The sequence below is a fragment of the Convolutriloba macropyga genome, chromosome 12, assembly GCF_964194025.1.
Source record: "Convolutriloba macropyga chromosome 12, txConMacr16.3, whole genome shotgun sequence".
Classification (NCBI taxonomy): domain Eukaryota; kingdom Metazoa; phylum Xenacoelomorpha; order Acoela; family Convolutidae; genus Convolutriloba; species Convolutriloba macropyga.
Genome location: NC_134479.1, coordinates 16,152,788 through 16,175,641, shown reverse-complemented (window position 1 = coordinate 16,175,641; position 22,854 = coordinate 16,152,788). Strand labels below are relative to the sequence as shown.

The 22,854-nt window shown below is 35.2% G+C and overlaps 1 protein-coding gene and 1 long non-coding RNA gene across 2 annotated transcripts in view; one reads left to right on the top strand and one right to left on the bottom strand.

The window, feature by feature from the left end:
* Window positions 1–22,854, bottom strand: part of LOC142350401 (intermembrane lipid transfer protein VPS13A-like) — a 229,852-nt gene that overhangs the window by 82,970 nt on the left and 124,028 nt on the right. The window contains exons 29-30 of the mRNA XM_075402248.1: window positions 16,237–16,352; window positions 15,885–15,969 (exon numbers count right to left, since the gene is read on the bottom strand). Coding sequence (XP_075258363.1) covers window positions 15,885–15,969; window positions 16,237–16,352 — 201 coding nt within the window. The remainder of the gene's footprint in view (window positions 1–15,884; window positions 15,970–16,236; window positions 16,353–22,854) is intronic.
* On the top strand, window positions 3,495–15,545 carry LOC142350885 (uncharacterized). The gene is made up of 2 exons (XR_012760924.1): window positions 3,495–3,866; window positions 14,501–15,545. It is a non-coding gene; the product is annotated as an uncharacterized LOC142350885 (long non-coding RNA).

The following is a 22,854-nucleotide window of genomic DNA, read 5'->3' as shown; positions in this document are numbered from 1 at the left end:
TTTAACTTTTAATTTGACTTAAAAATGACTTTTAAAAATGACTTTTCATTTGACTTATAGTATTAAATTGCCGCCAATTGAGTTCCGCTGCTTGAAATTGTGATTGAGAGAGAATTTTAGATCACGGGAAACGCAAAAAGTTGAGGGCGTAAAAGTCACTCGAAAAATCAAAATTGTCAAGCGAAAATTTTGCATAAAAAAGACACATGTTTACAATAATTGCTATGAACTTCGTTCAAGAGCAATTAATAAGTAATTACCCGCCGCTCTCAGCTTACGAGCTACAGCAGTGTATCATTACAGATATCGAAAAAAGAGCTCCTACAATAAATTCACTGCTTTTTATAGTGATGGTTTACACTTCCTGCTAGCTGGAATAGTCTGAATGCTTGATTCACGATTTCGACATACACTAAGTCAAAAGCAAAATAGGATTGCATCATGTAGCTAAAAAATGTTACAGTTTTTTATTGTATGTAGCACCACTACAAAAGATAAGCATGACAAACATACCCGGCAGATTGCCGGAAAATAGCCGCCGTTGATTCCAATTGGGATTGAAAAAATAGATATCGAAAAAAAAAAGATTTTTGTACAAAAACATTTTTTAAGTCCGATTTATTTTGATGGCATTTCGTAGTTGAATATACTTCTGTTTCTTAGAGAGAGGCTACAGGGGCTACTATCAATACCAATAAGCATGAGAGATGGTAACTAAGACTTATAGCAACGACGATCAAATAGCGGGCATCTAAAATTGGGCTTTATGGGTTTATCCCGTTTCTATTACCGACTTCATTTTTTTATTCTGACTCTGTTCATTTTGAATTGCTCTGCCGAGCAACTGATGTTCAAATTAATTTCTAGCAGAATGAGAGAAGAGAGAAACTAGCCTAGAGAAGTCAAGAAAGATTTCATGAAAAATGCTGAACAAGCGGCAAAATGGTAAAGCGAAAAAAAGTTCGACGAAGTAAAAAAACATAGCAGGACAAGTCCTGACGCACAATTCAAAGAATTTTCATTGACTAAACAGAAAACTAGACCTTAAACGGACTATGAATAGATTGGGAAAAAAATCCGATCCAAAAAATCGAAAAAACAGTAAAAATCAAAGTGAAATTGCTGCATGTGAACGAAAAACCACTAGCGAGAAAGCTAATTTTTGTTCAAACACCGTTTTCTCACTCTACTTTAAATTTAAGCGAAGAAATTTCACGCCGCAAAACCACTCGCTTTTTTGCTCCACTTCAGGTTTCGGTGTGACCAAAATCACTACTCCAATTTGACTTCAAAAATCAGGAAAATGTGTGAGCAGATCTTAAAAAAAAAGACAGCGCCCCAATACAATTCAAATTCTTTGAATTGTAAAAAAGGATCGCTATAATAGCCGGCTGAGAAGATGAGGGCGGCTATTAATCAGGAACTTCTAAAACAATCAAGTAAATGATACCAAATGAAATTACAAGAACTTTTGAGATTAGATAGTTCGCATCTTTAAAAACAAACTCAAAAAGGGGGTCTGCAATAGTTCAAACGAGCAATTTCTGAAACAATCAGAGAGGAGTAATAACTTTCCCTGTATGCACAGAGATTGATAAGTGCAATAGAAAAATTTTTTCAAAAACCTATGGCATTTAGGCGAATTTAATAAGAAGACACACACTTGTACAGAGTATAAAAAGACACACACATTTACATTAATTGCTTCTCATTCGAGAGCAATGAAACAAAACAAATTTCCCACTGGTTGGCCGGTGGACCCGCTGCGCGAAAGTCGCGTCTTCGTTGCGGAAATCGAGCCGCGATTCCTAATTATATCCCACAACGCATTAGAGGCATGGCCTTTAGCAGCGGTCCACAATCATGCTTAGACTGATAGTAAGGCGTGTGACCTGTAGGCCAAATAATATTGTCATACAGTTAACAAGAGGAAGGGGCTGATTCTCTACTAGGTATCAGAAAGGGGTGAGGAAATTGTTGGAAAGATCCAATCGTACTTTCGGTGGTACTATATGAGCAGAAATATGAACCAGATTCTCATAGTAGAATTAACAGTTTTAATTACTTAACTTATTCTGAGGAAAAACTTTTAAACAACAAACAAAACCCTAAGATTCAATAAAAAAAAGTCAAAATCGATCTTTGTGACCTTCATTGCATGGAGAATGTTTCCGCTACCTCCCCGAGTACATATTAATGGGCATTAAGAAAAATAACAGAGCGGAGGTTTGAAATTAATAAGTGCATAGCAAAAACACACTGCATGTAATGTAAATTTCAAACAAAAATGGTTCTTATTGCAGTTCTTGGAATTACAGGCTTTGTAGAGGGGTTTACAATAACCATTTTCTTGAAAAGTATAGCAAATATGGTTGCCGATCTATTATACACGGGGAATTAGTTATGAAAATACAGAAACTTTTCATAAGGGAGCCAAGAATTGGGGGCGGGGGTAATCTTTTTCCCGTAGTAACCGCAGAACACTGTATGCTCGTAGTTAAGCAAACTATCAAATCGAGTTTTCTTCGTTGTCTGTGTGCAAATGGGGGAGAGATACCTACACCTGCAATTACTAACAACTGCATGATAGAATGCTAAAAACCAATTTCACAATTCATAAATATTTACCATTAAATTAAAAGTGTAAATCAACAGTTTGATTAAAATATCACGAGTTCGATCTCTAGGGAGAAATGCATAAACACGAAGGTAATATTATTTTCCATTTCAACAATTCAAACATACAGCGCAGTGTTACATAACCAAAAAAACAACAAATTTCATTCATGCTTTGCTATTATTTGAATACTTTTCTCATCTCGGTCTATTTACATAACTTTTTCTCTGCCACATTTGCTCGAATACATTTTCATTGCGCAGACGCAGATCTTTTTCTTAGTAACAAAAAAGACACTAAAGAGACAATAAAAGGACGCCCGTAAAACTTTTAACACCGTTTTGGGACCAGACGTTTGCACAGCCTTTGTTCACAAGGTACGTACTGTAAAGCCAACTTGATACCACATAACAAAACCTGAAAAATCTTGACCCTGTAAACAGAATTTGAAATATTTTTGAAACACATGTTAACATCTTGAAAGATTCAACATATCTTCACGCGTTTTTACAGCAAATCTCAAAGAGACGCTTTAGTTCGACTTCAGTGGGTAAATTCTGGAATAAAAAACATCCAGAAATCATGAACAACTTTATTCTATCACAATCGGGCTCATTTCAAAAACAGCTACATTCATCAACTAATGGGGCTAGAACTTAAAGCCTCTTTATCACCTTAAATAATTTGTTGACTTATAACATGGAGGGGATAATGGTGAATAGTCGATGCAATCAATCAAGGCACGTTTAGCTTCACACCTACAAAATTTTGGTTCTAATTTTTGGAACCAAGTTGTATTTCGTCGATATAAGCACGTATCTTAGATTTAGAATGCACCATTTGTAATCACCATTCTCAAATTGAGAAACTTATTCGACCGGCATAATACAGAAACACTTCACAAGCGTTTGCACAAAATTAAACACACTGGTTTGGTGGCATTATAACACAATACTTTGCAAATATTGAAGTCAAACTCTGGCAAATATTAAAGATAAACTTCGGCCATTCTAGTAGTCATTGATTTGCATGTAAACGCATTGAACTTAAAGGCCAGTTTAGAACAGCTTGTGGAGCTATGTGGAAGTTCTATTCACCAAACTAACTGAACAAGAAAGGCTTCGATTTGTTAAACAATATACCACTAAATCCCTACCATTCATTATTTGCCTTTATATTATATGGTGAAACGTTACAACTTTACGTGCAACTTTGTTTCAGAAGAGTTGCAACCGAAGCCATCGTTAAGGTAAGCTTCGATCCTAAAGAATAATGCGGTATCTTTCTACCAATCGATTGAACAGGGAAACCTCACCATGTTTTTTCAATTGTTTGCCAGAAATGTATAGAAAAAATTTTGTCACCACTTCTAAAGAAAGGATTCATCTAGACTTGCTCATTGGGAAGACTTAATGAAGCAAAAACCAAAAAAAAAAAAATAATAACGAGCCAGTGCCCCTAACTTATTATTACTGCGCTAAACATTATTGCGCTAATTTGTGGAACTTCACGACAAAGGATAAAGACACTATAATTACGAATTAGTATAATTGTACCTTTGTCGTCATATCCCACAATGCAAGTCAATTTTTACAGGTATTAAAATAAGTTTTGTGGAATTAAAGAGGGATAAGGGACCGATAGTGGACCAAATGGTCAAGTTTATTTGACAGATGAGGTAGCTCGTTATTATAATGCCCTATCATAGATTCCCGATAGGATCAAAATCTGTGACGATACATTGGATGGGACAGCACCATTATCTTAATCTCCAACATAATTTTTACAATCATCCAGATTGTTCCAAAATTTAAGAAATCGGAAAAGGTGGAGTCGGAAAAACCAAATTTACATAATGAAACCATAAATTGTTTCAAATTTGATAGCTCTTTTTGTTATGTAGCCGACAATATTGAAAGTTTTTTTAAAAAAACAAACAAAACTGTTTATAAAACCAAATTCTAAAATGGATGACAGTTGCTGTTCTCGAACAATTAAACCTGAAAACTACTTTTTAATTTTAGAAAAAAAATTGAGCTTAGAAATGCATGATTCTATGACATTTTTAGGATCATGCATTTCGAAATTTTTGAAACAAGATACGCAAAAAATTCATCCCGAGGAGAATTCAGATTAAGTTACAACCATCATCGTATTCGTATAAAAATTCATGAACTAGAGAGAAAAATGACTTCAGCATTCAACGGCAAGCACTTACATTCAATTGGCGCTTACATCATTAGCAAAAAAACATAACAGACTACTGTTAGACGAATTGGTCTCAAGAGACAGGTGGTGAGTTAACTTCGGTTTCAGCTAACTGAAGCGGCGAGAACAACTAAAGAGCGGGGTGGGGTAAAAATGATGGTAGAGGGCCTACAGTCCTAGGTCGATTTTTAAACGATGAAAATCTGGCTGCAAAAGCATTCTTCACCAGCCCTACTGAGTCGTACACTTAGAGCTGATTAAGTCTCCAATAGAGTTTCTTGGAGACTTAACGGCCCAGTGCTTCACCACTTAGTCTCGTTTTTGAAGAGAGAAAGTCGCCTCATAACACTCAAGCGAGTGAAACAATGTTCGAAAATGTTCTCAAAATTTCGGCATAAAACTTAAAACGGTTATGGAAAATTTTGCTGAAAAAGTTTGGCCTAAAGCTTAAAACGGTTTGCTGAAAAATTTTGCTGCAAAAAACACAAATAAAAATTTTTAAAAACAAAATTCTGATGTACCGCTTTACTGGAAATACCTCTTTTTGTGTACATAAAAAAATATGTGCGTGTATGAAATATAAACCACATACTAAACACTGTAGCTGGGGGAGGGAATTCGAATAGGCGAGCAGGCAATAACAGAAAAGAGGACATTACACCAAAGAATTAATGGTCCGCGCATACTATCAGACTTAAGAAAAAACTCATATAGCGCAATGTTCTGTTTTTTAATCTCCCTTCTATGTATGTCATCTCTCACTTATCTTATCGCACTGTAAACAGTCTAACGCCGACATTTTTTCCTTAAATGCTCTTAAACTACTCAATAATCAACTCAAGAAAAATTAAGACCAACGCAAAAAAAAATCTGTATAAGCGATCGGAAATGTACTACGAGGCACGATAGAAAAGCCTTGTTCCATCTCCTCTATCCAAGTGGTATTTACCAGGCCTAATTGATTTGACCCGCTTTTCTGAAGTGAATATCAAAACAGGAAAAAAACAGCAACATAAAAACTGTAAGACCGAAAGCCAACTTATCTCAATTTGACATCACAAAATCTTTAAACTGGGCCTCGAATTTGATTGCTTGTTTTGTTATGTTGCCGACAACAATGAAATCTTTAAACTAATATAAAATTGAAAGTAAACCAAAAATAGATTTGAAGCATAAAATAGTCTTTTTCGTAGACTTCCAGGAAACTGAAACCTTAGAGGATAGCAGTGTAATCCAAAACGAATGAATACTTGTCTGTGCTCGAAAAATGAAGTCCGAAAAGAGACTTCTTTTGATTTGTCAGCAATTGAGTTCAGAAATGCATGATTTGATGCCATTTTTAGTTATCCATGTGACAATCTTTTCCCAATTCAGCTTGGTTATTCTAAAAATTCTGTCGAACACATTTTGTTTTATCTAGAGATTTTTTGAAGCAATATATTCAAATAAATTCACGAATTTATCACAAAGAGAATTTAGATTAACTTACAGCCATCGTATTCGTACAAAAATACATGAAATATTGAGAAAAATGACGTCAGTCTTCATCAACAAGCTCCTAATGTTGAAATGAAATTCTCCAAGTCGCACTAAAAATTTGGTTCAATTTGCTTAATAAAACATTCCGCCGTAAACTTATGCACAAAAAAGCAGATTTACAGCGCCATAGTGACTCCCATGTCATAAATCTATTTGAAATCCATTAGTTAAAACCCATTAGTTATAATTCCGAGAGCCTTCGATTATTACCCACAAAGTAATTATCATTAAAGGTCTTGAAAATCCATAACATTTCCATCACCCTCACAACCATCAAATTCACTTCACTATCAGTCTTTCCACGCAGTAGATTGCTCAGTTTGTTTTCAGTTCATATAATTGAATCTCAAAGTCAAATAAACAAAATATTTAGTTAACGTCAAACCACTCTTCTAAAACTGATAATGCATTTTTGCTCAAGTACGATAATCGAAAACCCTAAAAATTTAGTCAAAGAAAAAAGAATGAGTGGAAATTGAAGGAAAATTGAACGTGAACAAATTGGAAAATTGGACACTATCAGTTTTCCCAGTGACATAAAAATGTCAACCAAATTCATTTCATCTTCTTTGTTATAATATGATAAAGTTTGCTACATTTACATACTATGTTCACCAACCAAAAGATGAACAACATAAATTCGTTCATATTACTCAATAGTGTATTTAGGGTTTCTGCCCTTTCACTGGGAGGTGTTAAGGGTTGTTTTCAAACTAATGCTAACTATTTTCTACATTATGCGGGGAAATTTTTCGGCGCCATAAGTAATCAAATTTACCCATTGTAAGAGCTAATCCAAACACCCCAACCCCCTTAGGAAACATTTCTATCTCAGTTATTTCACATTTCTTTCAACAAGTAGATAAATTCCATTGCCTTTAAAATGGGAAGCTAGATTATCCTTTTTGTTGGTATTGGGTATTATGTCGCGCGATGCCTCAAGCACTGAATGTCATGTCCTTTCAATGGTCAAATTAGACGATGTAGCCCAAAGCCGACATTTGAACTCTGTCAATTTTCCCCCATTTGTTCAGCACTGGCATGTCTCATACTGAAGTTGTTACAGTCAAAGAAAAAGATAAAATTAATTTTCCGATGTTACAACAGAATGGATGGAAAACAGTGAATAAACAGTTTAAGAAAATAATTTAGACGGTGAGTAAGATTTAGTCAGATATAATTTTATTGAGAGAGAGAGGCGCTTCATAGGGATGAAACTCCTCATTCATTGCGAGCAAATCAATAAAAAATAATCGAAATAAAATTAATAAAAAGCACAAGCCAGCAAACCAGATTGTTTACCTGCGATATTGAACAAAACCATTCTGATTATGTAAAAAATGCCTCTATAACGTTGAAAGATCAATTTAATCAAGCGCTTGTAAATCTGCAATATTTTAAAGACCTTAACTGAACTAAAAAAATTGTAAAAAAGAACTCTAAAATCTTTAATCGAAAAATCCGATATGAAAAAAACATCCAAAAACAAAAAATATGCAAACATCCAAGATGAAAACAATGCAAGAAAAACTGCTATATCTTATATTGTCTGGTTGTGTTCGATATAGATTATAGTCGGTTACTTGATGCAGCTTAATTACCATTACATCAAGAAGTCAATTACCTTAGTTAAAGACACACTTGGGTAGTCACGAGGTACATGGTACAGGGGCATAAAATATCACACGGCTCATTTTGAATGATACACTTCACCTCCTCAGCCACATCAGGTAAGAAGAGCACCACCAATATTATTAAAACACAGTGATTTTTCTTTTTCATGGTTCACTCCTTTCAATGGCATGTTTCATGAATTAACGCTTTCGCTATGAACTTTTATATTGACAAAAAAAAAGAACAACAAACTGAGAACTGCATACTCTTTTATGCGACTGCAATTCTTTACGAAGAAATCGCTAGAAAAACTTAGAATTAAATTCTCGTTTAACTATATCGAAAAATAGCTGAACTAGTAGTATCCCAGTGATATGAAAAGTTGATGAAAAATGTAAAAAATCTCAATATGAAATGTTAGCACTTATCCGACTATGACCTTAATTCCAGAATAAGATTTTTAAGACAACGAAATAAACGTACATTTAAAACATAGCCGGCAGATGGCCGAAAAAGTGCCGCGCTTAGCGCGCTTGATGCACATCGGGATTGAAACAGAAAAAGTAAAGAAGAGAAATTGACCAAATTTTTTTCAGCGTCAAGTGTGTTCTAATTTGCAGTGCGGTTTCAGTTGGATTCAAAAACTATACTTAATTCAGCTTCTAAACTGAAAGCTAATAAACTTAATACCAATGTCAGCTAGCAAACACTGATAACCTAATTCTCAATGACTAATTAATGACCGGGCTTTACCGGTTTATCCCATCTCTTTTGATTTTGCTCTTTTGACCTTGACTGTATTCACTATCTGGCAAAATTCACTGAGTAGATGGATTAAAAAACCATTCAGTTAAATCAGTGAGTGAGGTAAGTCAGAAGTCAAACGTGAAAGTCGTGACTTATGTAAAACGAAAAACGTGATTAAAAGGTAAAGAGAACTAAAAAAACAGCAGGACAAGTCCTGACGTACAATTCAAAGAATTTTCATTGACTAAACAAAAAACTAGGCCTAGAACGGACTATGACTGAATTCGAAAAACCATTTCTAAAAAATCAGAAAAAAAACAAAATCAATGTGAAAATGATGCATGTGAACAAAAAACCACTAGCGAGAACTGAAAATTTGTTTCAAGCAAAAAGTAGGCCAAGAATGAAATATGAATGGATTGGGAAAAACATCTGGAAAAAAATTGCAATCCAAAAAATAGAAAAAACAGTAAAAATCAAAGTGAAATTGGCGCATGTGAACAAAAAATCACTAGCGAGAAAGCAAACTTTTGTTCAAGCACCGTTTTCTCACTCTACTTTAAAATTAGAGTGAAAAAATTTCACGCCGCAAAACCTATCGCTTTTTCGCTCCACTTCCTGTTTCACTACTCCAATTTGACTTCAAAAAATCATGAAAATTTGTGAACAGATCTTTAAAAAAAGGCAGTTCCCCAATACATTCAAAATTCTTTGAAAGGTAAAAAAAAAGGAGAGGGCCTAAATAATAGCCGTTGAGAGGCTGACGGCGGCGATTTAACATTTACACATTCCATTAAAAAAGATAGGAGACACATTGCCGAAAAAAGCAAAAAGAATTAGAGCGAGTAACGAAGACTTATAACAACAAAGTTCAAGCAGAGAACATCTAAAAAATCACGTAGCGGGCTTTAGGAGTTTATCCTGTTTCTATTTTTGATTTCGTTTTTCGACACTGACTATGTTGATTCTAATTGTTTTGGTGAGCAAGTGCTGTTTAAAAGCACTTTGAACCGAATGCGAGAAGAGTAAAACTAGCCTAGAGAAGTCAAAGAGATTTCAGGCAAAACGTGGACAAGCTGTAAACTAAGGTAAAGTAAAACAATTTTTTGTAATAAGAAGAAAAAAATAGTCCCACTATAACAGCCGGCTGATATGAGGGCAGCTATTAAAAATAGACCAAAAAATTGCTTTAGAATGACAGGCGGGCGATTTAATAGGGTTTTATAGCCTAGAAAAATTTTTATGAGTGCTAAGGGGGTTCGAACCAGCGACCTCCACCGAAATAGACTGAAGCATTACCAACTCGTTTACAATAATTGCTTCGAACTTCATTGGAGAGCCATTAAGGCAAAAACGTTTTCAGATACCGTCTTGTCATTCTGCTTTATTTTTGCTTTGAAAAATATAGCCTTCTTGTGGCTAGCTTCAAAATATCTATATTGAATATTCAAGATATCTTACGTGGAGGGAAACTTACACTTGTTTGATACTGACAAAATTGGTGACCAAATTTCGGAAGTAATTTTATGAATGGATACTGCAGTAGCCCAACGACAAATTATGCCATCAACATAAAATGAACAAAACACAAAATCTAGATGAAGAAACATAACCGACTAAACGTCGGAGGAATTGCTCTCGAACGACTAGTGGGAGCTCTAATCAATTGCAGAATGCTTCAGTCGGGGGGAGGGAGGGCGAGCCCAAATGGGACTAAGAAGTTCAATAGTGGGCTTCAAATAACCACATTAGAGGTTAACATATACCACTATTAGGATTTAAAGTAAAAAAAGACACCAGTTTCAGCGCACTTTTCATTTGACTTTTGGTATTAAATTGCCGCCAATTGAGTTCAGCTGCTTGAAATTGTGATTGAGAATTTTAGATCACTCGAAACACAAAAAGTCAAGGGCGTAAAAGTCACTCGAAACGTCAAAATTGTCAAGCAAAAATTTTGCATAACATAGCCGGCAAACTGCCGGAATAGCTGCGAAAGAATAGACCGGCGTGCCATATAATAGCGATAGAAACAGATACAGATCTAAATTGAAAAAAAAATGGACGCCTCTCAAAAAAAAACGAGGTAAAAACATCCAGCGATAAATTAAAACATTCAGTTAAAATTCATTCCGCAGAAGCCTCTTATTAGGGACCTTTACTGCACAAATGAGTTCCTTTGACCTTGAACAAATTCAAACTAAACTTAAGTTTTAAAGTGCAAAAGTCATTTTATTGAGTGAGGTAAATCACGTATGATCAAAATCTAATCATGCAAATAACCTAAAAACTTTTGCAAACGCGAGTGAGAAATGACGTCACGCGCACAAATGCCGTTAGTGAGAGGAAGAATTCATTCAGAAAATTTGACTTTTTCAGCTTTGCTGTGTGAACAAATGTAAAACGAAAAAAGAGCGTCAGACGACGAAACAAAAAACATAGCCGGAAGAATTCCGGAAGCGACTCGAAGCATCAAAACTTCACTAACAAAACCGTAATTGCAGCGGAAGCCACAACTATTTGTATTAAACCATTAACTCACTACCTCTCCAGGTCTGCTCTAAAAATTGGTGAAACTTAAACCACTGTCACCAAGAGAAACAAAATGCAGCAAAATTTTATATCATTGAAAACGTTTGGTAGCGTTAAAAAACCGAAATATTTAAAGTGGTCAAGAAAGTGATAGACTGAAAAAGCTGACAAGGCTATCAACTGCCCTCAAATAATTCATGATTTTATTCTGAAAAAGATCGCGAAAGCAAACGGCAGATAAAAATCTAATTTCAATAAAACTAAGTAAAATCTTTTCAAAAAAAAGCTCAAATTTAAGAATCAGAAAACAACTATAATTACACTTCTAATCACTGCAATTAAGACAAAAAACAACACACACTTGATCCTTGTTGTACAAATGCTAAACAACATGATTTCATTCTAATTCAAAAATTAAATTGATCATAGAAAAGACATAAGCAGCAGAAGAATATTCAAAGGCAAAAATCTTTTGATTTAATACCAACGCCGGAACAAAGTTGCAGTAAATAGTCTTATGTGGAAATTGCGGAAAAGGCTTGCTATCAAACTCTCAGCACTGCCTTATGTTGAATGCAATCAAATGCAAACCAAAGAAATGACGAAAATCTAAAAAGCATTTTCTGACCAAAATCATTCAGTTTTAACAACTGAAAAAATCAATATACCGAAAATAAATGTAGGTGCCATGACAAAGATAGAAAGATAATAACTAGAATGTGAAGAATATGGGCACAATGTAAGGAACACCGTAATAAAAACACATTCTTGATTTTTAAATCAATAAAAAATTCAAGAAAAACGAATACATTTCATTGTTCAGCTTTCAAGACATATAAAAGATAACTAATAATCCAATACAAAGATTTATTCTCCTGAAGAGAACAAAAAATAGGAAAAAGCAGAACTCAAAAATACGAAAAATTGAAACATTTTGCAAAAAAATGGTCGAAACACTTTTAAGCCAGCATTTATGAAAAAGTTTTAAATGTTTTTCAAAAACCTAACGCCAAAAAATGATTGAATTTTTATTGAAAGGAAATTAAAGTCCCTCATGTTGCACAAAAAGACTATTTCTAGCAATTACAACCAAAAAAAAACAAAAAAACTGACGAAAATCGGAAAAAACTACCAAAATCGGATTAGCATATGTAAATTTTATAAAACAAAATTACATCGAGGTAGAAAGAGGCGTTGAGTATATGAATTATCAAAGAGAAGTTGCCATATTAACTGATTTTTGATAAAAAAAAAGACGGTTAAAAGATCCAAAAACGAAGAAATTAATAGAAAAAAAGCCAAGAATTAACTAAAAAATCAAGAAATATGTGCCAATTTTCAATTTGAAACGCATTTTCAGGCTCTGCAAAACACTGTGGTATCAATTTCAGAGGTTGACATTTCAATATAGGATCGAATAAACTTTATTTCTATATGAAACCAAATTAAAAGCAAAAAAAATTGGGCCATTTAGTCCAAAAAACGGCTAAAAACGGTTATCTATATGTGCCACTCAGTCAAAAACTACTTTTCAAAGTCAAAAAGTCATTCACTAAACGAAGCGCATGATCAAAAAAACTTCTCTCGCTTAGCGAAAATCTGTTCACCGAGACAGTTTTTCTCAGTTTCGCTTTTAGGTCAAAATGCCGCGTGAACAAATATGCTTCCTGTAAAAAAAAACCTCAAGAAAACCAATACTCCTCTTCGAGTCGTAAAAACCAAGAGCACCGCAATATAGCTTCGCTCAGCTTACAGCCTCGCAGCTATATAAAAAAGATACACACGTTTACAATAATTGCTATGGACTTCGTTCAAGAGCAATTAAAAACGGAACATTTATATCACCAATAAGGTCTCTACGGATATTTTATCCATGTCTCCGAGAAGGTTCCTCAATAACTATCTGTGAGTTTGCAGAAAGCGCAGATTTGCGCAAAAAAAATATAACTTTTACATTTCTGAGTCTCAAAAAAATACTTCCCGAACCCACGTGTTTCACATCTCAAATACTTCAGCAGTTTTTCAGTAAATTGAAATATTGTCAAATCTCCCGAATTTTTGAATGCACACCCTTGTCTACACAACCTCCTTAGCCGAATTGCAGCTCAGCGAATTTCAGCTTTTCGTCACGATCAGTCAACATTAACTGATCGTTACGAAAAACTAAATTAGAAAAACTAAATTCGGAATTTTCTATCTAACAATTGACTTCAACTCGCAAAATTAAGGGCGTTTATCAACAGTATTCGCAATTAGCAAATCTATTCACCTTTTGCTGTGAACAAATTATTCGCTTTGTGTTTTACATGAAGGCAGGGCGGTTTATTGTCTGCAACAAGCCGGAAAATTTTTCATTCTCTAAAAGTGCAAATTGCTGAAAGGAAAACACATTCCCTCTCCTTTTGATGGTTAATCAAGAAAACAATTTCGATATTTCCATATTGCCCAGTGGGACTTCAAAGGCACAACAAGATAAGCGGGCACTGTTTCCAAACACACGTAAGGGCGCTTTTCAATTTACAGATTCAATAACAAAATTTCCCCCTGTTTATTTAGCATAGCACAGGTTGGGGTCGCCCATTTAACCCAGAAAAAGTGAAAGCAATATATAAAATATGGATTCCAATCATCAAAAAATTCAGCAGGTTAACATCAGTTTTATGTAAAACAAAAAACAACAATTCATAGTTAAATTACATGAAATTTTAGCATGTAACACGAGAAATTAAAGTTTAAAGATATAAATACATAAATAGGCCCATTAACCTTTATTGCAACGCAAATAAAAATAAACATTTCCTGTGATAAGTTCCAAAAGAGAAACAAAAATGTTTGTTTGATATTTACAGAAACGTTCGGTTCACTGAACCTATGGATACCCCACCCCTTATACATCCCCACACAACCCCCCCCCCAAAAAAAAAAAAAAAACACTACAATAACAACCCGCCCAACGCTGATGATGTTTATACAGGGTACAAATGACCTAGTAGTATCAACACTAGATGGAGGCTAAATAAAAAGGCGCCCTCTGTTCGCCCAGCGTGTTTCCCCACTACCTCTCCGGTTACTGCAATTTGTTCACCCAATTCATATATCAACACAAGCTCACAACTGATAACTTTGGAGTCATAAAATCAATCCCTCATTTATTTGTCCGCTCGCTTTCACTGGGCAACAAAAAAGGTCGCGGGAATAAAAAAAATATCAAGTGGAGTTGTGGAATTTTCAAATTAATTGTTTTAGAATTGAAAACACTTGTTAACAAAACGGACCAACTATGTTCGGATTTACAGTACTAAATCGGATCTCTATCATGGATGACAAACATTAAACATTGACAAATCTTCCAAACAAGCTTCACTTCTCCTCAATTGGACCTTATACGACTACTTAATCTCCGCGATATTAGTTATCAAAAATTTTTTATTATCAACTCTTGATTTTGAACTCCAAATTACATCGGACATACGATTTGCTTACGTTTCATTCTTTAAGTCAATGAATTACGCGGTTATAAAAGTCTCAAGAAGTACACCAATTGTATGACTTAAAAATAAAGTGCAAAATGATATTTCGCAACTGAAGTGCAAATATTTTGATCTTGACATTTGCAATACAATTTTTTTGACATCAGTTACAAAGCCACTTTCAAATTCAGTTTTAAGAAACCGTAAATTCTTGCAACAGTTCTTAACAATCAATCCGCAGAACAATTCGCAAATTTACTTTGAACAATTATTTTACGTTTGAACTTCTACCCCTTTTATTTAGCCCTCGAGAGCCTTTTATTAGATACCGAAACAACAACCGAGCTTCTGTTGCTCAACTGAATCATCACATAGCCACCCAAGTTCAAAACCTGCGATGGATAAAAACGAGAACTCAGACAGTGCTCTACCCGACAACTCAGCCGAAAGACTTCGATCCGAAATATTTGACACAAATATAAACCAAAGCACACTTTTATGCTTGGTCATTATTGGCATCAACATCCTCACTGGTCTATTTGTTCTATTCTTTTGCAACAGAAACAAGAAATGGAGGTGGTCAGACAAAGTCGGGCAAAATGGCGGCAAGAAACCCAGATTAATAGCACCCGAATGTAAATATCCAGAGCATTTACGCCCAACAAGTCGACAATCGAATAGCAGCCATTCTGTATTGGACAAAAAGAAGTGACCAAAAACAATCTAAAAAATGTGCCACTCTTGCCGCAGTAGAATTTAACATTTCGACAAATTATTGCTTTAGATTAACTGCTTTTTACACATTCAATTTTACCATTTTTCACATTCGCAAAAGAGCATTAAGCAGGAAGATGTGCGCGCGCATCAGATAAAATTTCAACACCTTTTTAAAGTTATTCAACGCATAATGCTTTCAAAATAAAATAGCGTAGTTTCTTCTATAATCATGAGAGACAACAAGAAAAAACGCTATTGTTCAAACAGTAGTAAGAACAAGACAGTTCTAAGAACAACTGATCGATATGAGCTGTGCAACATTTTCAAAATTCAACTTCCTCAATGATTACAGGTTTCAACGAGAAATAGATTTCACTGAGAAGGAACTTGGGAATACTTAGAATTTTGGTAAAATGAATGAGACATGGACCTATTTGACTCACCAATGAGGAATGCTTGCCATGATCAAACCACTGTCCATACGTAATTGTTTGATTTTGTTTCCTCATTGTGATCAGACCAAAGTACCTGCAAAACAACCATTATACTATTCAACTATTTCTTAATCTCCGCAGGGGATATACATATCCATAATCACTATTGCTAGATTCATACTAGGGTAGATAACACAGGTTTACATAACAATAGTTAAAAACAACAATAGTTAACACACTATACATGCATATTTTTATATGAGATAATTCGTTTGATAATTCATGGGTAAAAATCTCCCGTTGCCTGAATATTGACCAAATTATAACAACTTAGAGTTGTGAAATGTCACATTAAAATCACCTTTTGTCTGTTTGATCAGTGACGTCAATGTCCACTTTCGTGTTGTTGAGGACCACCTCATGAATGACTTCTTGTTCACCATAAGCCAACATTCTGTATGCTCTCGGCTCTTTTCCCTGGATACAAATAATTTAAAATTCGCGCTATACAAGTACAAATCTATTATCAGAAGAGGTATAAAAATCAAGCAATCTTGAAAGTCCAGTTATTAATGACAACTTGCAACCAATCCTTAACAGTAAAAAATGAACGAAATAACTGTATAATCGAAATCAATCAAAACGACTCCAGGAGTAGCCTTTTTAAATTAGACAAAACTCAAACAAAATTCAAACATTCGAAGCTCTGGTCAGCTACGTTGACCTTATCGGCCAAAACAGCCTAAATAAAGCTAAGCACAGACAAAATTAAAAAAAAACGCAAATCTACCATATTTGACTAACATCGGGCGAACTGCTCTCAAACGACGGACAAGCGATCAGCTTTTTTCATTAGCTAGTACAAGCTAAAGGAAGCTAGTCTCTCAGGGTAGGCACGATAGGGATTGGGAACAAACGAGGTATCCAAACTTCCCAAAATTAACCTCCATATCGTGAAACTACATCTCCTCAGCAGTTCCGGTAAAACGTACCTTTAGCGACCAGTAAATCTCTAAGAGTAAGGAACAGACACTTAATGCCCCGTGACTTTACCTGTTATCCCGTTTTTGAGTACGAACAAGTCATCAGACGAAAAATCCATCGATTCAAAAAAAAGTTGCGTTTAAAAAGACCACAGGACTAATACAATTGCTACAAAATTCGTTTGAGACGAAACAATAATGTTAAGATTTTAAATATTACCATACGACAAAATTCAAATAATTTCAACTATCATTAAATCACACGGGTGTGATTCTGCTAAAGTTGAACTCAAAACTAAAAGTAAAAACGCAGCAGACGATCTGATAATAAGTACCAAAAACTAGCAATGTAAACGCAAAAACTTTCAATAGCAATCTTTCTCAGAACATGGCTCTGCTTTTTTCACAAGGCGACATTGAAAAAATAGACAATAACTGAATAACTGACTCTTTTCAGAGACAGCTCATTATGAAAAAAAACATCAAGGAATAATAATTCGAAACCAGACAACCATTGTGCAAATTTAATTCCTCTGCAGCAAAAACATCGTAAAAAGAATTTAGAACAGTCCATATTAATGTTGTTTTAAAATTCAAACTTACACATACAAAAAAGTAAATTGACTTGAAACGTAATTGTAATTACTTTCAGTATTACTTTAAGTAATTGTAAAAGTAAAAAGTAAGTCTTGGTAGAAAAAAACTGGCTCACATTTTAAAAGTAAGTAAACAAGATTAGATTGCCCTATTAACAAAATAAAAATGAATTGATGAATTGAGCCAAATTCATCATCAAACTACTAAATTCCACATTAAATGAAAATGCCAATCCTCAACACAAATTAATTTGATTCTAATCACTTTTTATCAATTGGAATGAAACAAGCAAACCCATACGAGGCAACGAAAAAACACCATTTACAAAATCCATTATATTTTATGACTAGTCAAACAAAAAGAAGGGAAATTTTTTAATCTCGGGAGCAAAAAAATCAGACGTACAGAGAAAAATCTTAACTCAGTTAAAGAATAAGCTCCTCACAAACATAACCAAAAATATGTCGTTGTTTTAATTGTAATTTACACCAAACTTGACACAAAAATTAAGTTCACAAGAAAATTTAACTAACATGAACTTTAAAAAAATTGGATTTAAAAACGAATTGAGTACAACAGAAAATCAAGTTTAACTAACCGAGAAACAAAACTAAAATTTTAGACACAAAAATAATAGTTTTTTTCTCCGAATTAAAACAGCATTGAAACACAAACCGATTAAGGTTGGAAAACTTGCTCCCGAATGACAGACAGCGCAATTTAATTCAGGGGCTTTAGCCTAGATAAATTGTTCCTTATAGATGCAAAAACATCATCAGAAGGTAGGATTGGAACCCTGACCCCTTGAGTCCCATTACGTCACCTCGACGGAGATAATAACCACTCGGCTATCAGGGACTTGTCATCTACTCTCTAACAATCGGTTTTGTTTGAATAACAAACTTTATTTCGGAGTGAGAGCAATTGAAACCACACAAAAACAACGAAAAAGGGCGTGAAAAAGTTCAGAGACTTTTCTAGAAAAAGCGCGGAACAGTCAAGCGAAAAGTTTGCATTAAAAAGACGCGTTTACAATAATTGCTTTACATTCGAGAGCAATCAATAGCAAAAAAACACAAAAGATTAGAAAATATATAGTCCGAGGCACAATACTGATTTGGTTTCAATCATACATAAGTTCGGAGAAGAACGAGATTTAATGAATTTTCACTAATGATCCGAGAAGCTATAAAATGGTATAATTAAGAAACGAACCGGCATTGAATCTCATATTTGTAATTTAAATGAATGATCTCCAACTCCTCTGCAGGACAAGATAAACTTTTGCTTCCACGGAACATCCGAGCAATTAATTATGGTAGACAATTTGGATCAAAGGAAACAAGTTGGTAGCCAATTTCAACAAAGATAAGACATTAAAAGTCAAGTCCAACACCAGAACAAAATAACGACAACGTACTGCTTTCTTCGGAACAACAAAAAGTTACTAAAAACGCGAAAACTAACGACCACCTTATGTAGGGTCAATATGGATATTTTAAGACAATGTTTATTATATTCAGCAAAAGATAACCAGAGCAAACTAAGTAGTAGCAAACATTGAGACATTTTATAACTATAAAAGAAATGATGAGGTAGACGTTTATAGGTGTATTAAAAATTCAGTACAGCATTCATGTTGCAGCTTCAAACCACCGCTTGTTATTTAGATATAAAAACATAACCGGCACATTGCCGGAAAATAGCAGCCGTTGACGCACTTGACAATAGCGGTTAAGGCACAGTTGGTAATAGAGAGGACTGGTAATCAGAGGGTCGTGCCGAGTACCTTCCCTTTGTAGCCATGAAAAAAAGACATACACCATGCTGCCTGGCGTTCGAGAGCAATTCTTTCGACCTTAATCGGTTTATGTTCCCGCGTGTGGGTTTGGAGGGAACTGTTCAAAAATGGCAACCATTTTCTATTTGTATCAATTCTCTTTCCTGACTCCTGGACATCTTTGGTTTTTTAATTTCATTTCTTCAACGGAGGTTTTTTCGTAAAAAATACGATTTTTCCCCGTCTTTTTACTGCGCGAACGACGTTTAAAGCAATAATTCTTCGCTTTTTCTTTCCTCCTTTCTTTCTCGACTTATCTTTCCCTCTCGATCTTTTTCTTTTTCTCTCTTTCTCCGCTGTTCCCTCTTTCACCTTCGTTCGTCTTTATGTCTTTCTTTCTTTCTACCTTCCTTTGTGTCTCTTTTATTCTATCTCTTCCTCTCTCTCTCTCTCTCTCTCTCTCTCTCTCTTTGTTGCCCTCTCTATTTATTCCCTTCTATTTCTGTCTGTCTCTCTCGCTCTCATTTTTTGTACGCTGAACATATCAATTGTCCAAACTGACTGTTCAAGAAAACCAGTTGAGCATTTAAGACCCCTCAAGAAACGGCAAATCAAAACAGCAAGATATTAACCAATAGCTACAAACAGACTGAAATGGAAAAACCACATTACTGCGCCCCTCCTCCAGTTTCCTTCGTTTCCGCACAGGTTGAGTTTTATTATTGCTCCTGATTTGCGGTTCCATTGCGATTATCCAAAATTTGCTATTAAAGTAAGTTAAGAGCAGTTTTAGTCGTCTTGACTAATCATCTAATAATAAACAAATCAGTCAAACTTAAGCACAGTAGTTAACAGCACTCCTATCTTTGGCAACTGTTTTCTCTTTGTACCAATTGTCTTTTCTGTCTCCTGGCCATCTTCGGTTTTTTTAATTTCACTTCTTTAACGGAGGTTTTTTCGTAAAAACATATAATATTTCCCGTCTTCATTGCTGCGCGAACGACCTTTAAAGCAATAATTCTTCGTTTTCTTTCTTCCTTTCTCTTCCTATCTTTCTCTCTATCTCTTTCTTTTTCTCTCTCTACTGTCTTTCTCTATTTCGCCTTCGTTCGTCTCTGTATGTCTTTCTTTCTTTCTACCTTCATAGTCTTCAATAGTTGAATTCTGTGAGTAGGTAGGTGGTCCTCTCCACATCTCATTATGGTTGACAATATCCTGTGACTCGTTATGTTGGGTCATCTGTTGGAATTTTGACATGATGCTATCTAATTGTGTATGGTCCTGTGTCATGATCGTGCCCAGCCTCACTCAGCTAATCCATAAGGATCTCCCAGCAACGGATTGATTTCACGCACCAACAGAGACCAGAGTCTTGAGGTACTGGGAGTCCGTACTCGCTTGTCCGTTCTTCTATAGGGGTGAGTGTTTCAGTCAGTGGGTGCTCCAATGTGCACCTAGTCGGCTTTTGAACGAGTTCACGGTTTTAGCAGCCATAACTAATTCTGGGAGGGAGTTTCAGTCCTTGATGATTCTTTGCGAAAAAGCACATTTTCGTGTCTCTTTCTGTGTGTGTGTGCAAATTTTCGTGTCTCTACCTTCCTTTGTGTCTCTTTATTCTATCTCTCTTTCTCTTTCTCTCTCTCTCTCTGACTGTGTGTAAGAGTGTGTGTGCTTCTCTCATTTCAGTTTTTCTCTCTTTATCTCTTTTTGTTTCCCTCTCCAATTATTCACTTTTCTTTCTATCTGTCTCTCTTGCTTTCGGTTTTGTACGCTGAACATATCGATTGTCCAAACTGACTGAGCAAGAAAACTAGTTGAGCATTTAAGCCCCCCCAAGAAACGGGAGATAAAAACAGCAAGATATTATCCAATAGCTACAAACAGACTAAATAAGAAAAATCAAATAACTGCGCCCCTCCTCCACAGTTTCTTTTGGGTACGCACAGGTTAAGTTTTATTACAGCTCCTGATTTGCGGTTCTATTAACATTATCCAAAAAATTGCCAGTAACCTAAGTTAAGAACAGTTTTAGTCGTCTTTACTATTCATCTATTAATTTAAAAATCAGTTAAACTTGAGCACAGTGGTTAACAGCGCTCCTATATGAACATGTTTTAGCGTAAAAAACACAAACGTTTTGAGACGGGCTTTACTGACATATTTCAGCTACTATATTTCTTATTAAGCATGCCGCATAGCATAAACCAGCACGCCAAAAAGCCTTTGACCAAAAACTTGCCCTGAAGAAAGGGCAGTTGAAATGCAATACAAACCAGTAGGCAAACAGTTAGGACCTATGGCCGCTAAGCGAAAAAGTGCAGTTGTAGAAAGGGCAGTTGAAAAGGAATACAAATCAGTAGCCAAATAGTTAAGACCTATGGCTGCTAAGCGAGAGGCATGCGTTCCCGCCTGGGATATTGCCGTAAATGACTACAATCCTCTTGGGCCAACAATGTGTAAAGACACTCCTGATTTTCTGTTATTCTCTGCACTTCTTTTTAAAATCTATCCTTTTAACGGTCCACAAACATTCTCCCTGGCGTAATACGAACGCACAAGGCTAGCCCAAAAAGCCACGCACCGATATTTGCTGAAGTCCAAAGTCCAATGGACAACAGCAATAGGCATCGCTAGCGTAACGGATAAGACCTATGGCTGTTAGGCGAAGGGCGTGAGTTCGCGGCTAAGATTGTTGACCCAAAAATTGCGTAGTTGTTGTTTTTTGTCCGCTCCTGTCTGTCTTTCCTTCTTTCTTTCTATCTGTTTCATGCTTATATCTTTTTTCTTTTTTTCGCTTTCTTTTTCGTTCTTTATAAAATTGTGAGTGGCACTTGAGCGCAATTGGCAAAGAGCCCTCCTATCTTCAGATTTTGAATGATACTTTATCATGCAGCCTAGCATAAAACGTGCTTTGATCTCAATAAGCATATCGCATAACAAAAACAAGCAAGCCAAAAAAAACTATTGACCAAAATTTTGCTGATGTAGAAAGAGCAATAGAAAAATGCAATACGCATTGGTAGCGCCAAGGATAAGACCTATTGATTTTAAGCGAGGTTCATTGTTTCGCGCCTGAGTTGGTGCCGAAAACGGCTCTATTTTTGGCCCAAAAATTTGGAGAATGTTGTTTTGAATACACTCCTGTCTGTCTTTTTCTTTCTTTTTCTTTGATTCCTTCTTATTTAATCTACGATTCCTTCTCCTAATTAGTATGATATTTTTATCCTCTCTCGTATTCTATTAACTGTAAGTAGCACAAATAACCAGTTAGAGGCAAGGGTTCAAGCCCAAGTTGGTGCGAAACAGTAATCTTAAACGTCTTTCAAACATTCTATTCCTTTAAATTATTTTCTTCTGATGGTTTTGAGGGCCTACTAGTATAATTGATAAGAACTTCGTTTGGGAGCAATTGACAATGATTGAATATAAAGTAAAATCGTACTTGCCAGTTTTATTTGTCATTTTCATTCTTTCAAACTTTATTTTTGTTCATTCCTTCAGAAGGTATTATTTTGTTCTAATCACTGCTGAAGCCAGCGAGACCATTCACGGCATTTTTGGCCAATTGTTTTAATTTTTTTCTTAAGTGCCTTAATAGCTGCTTCAATGCGCATAAATG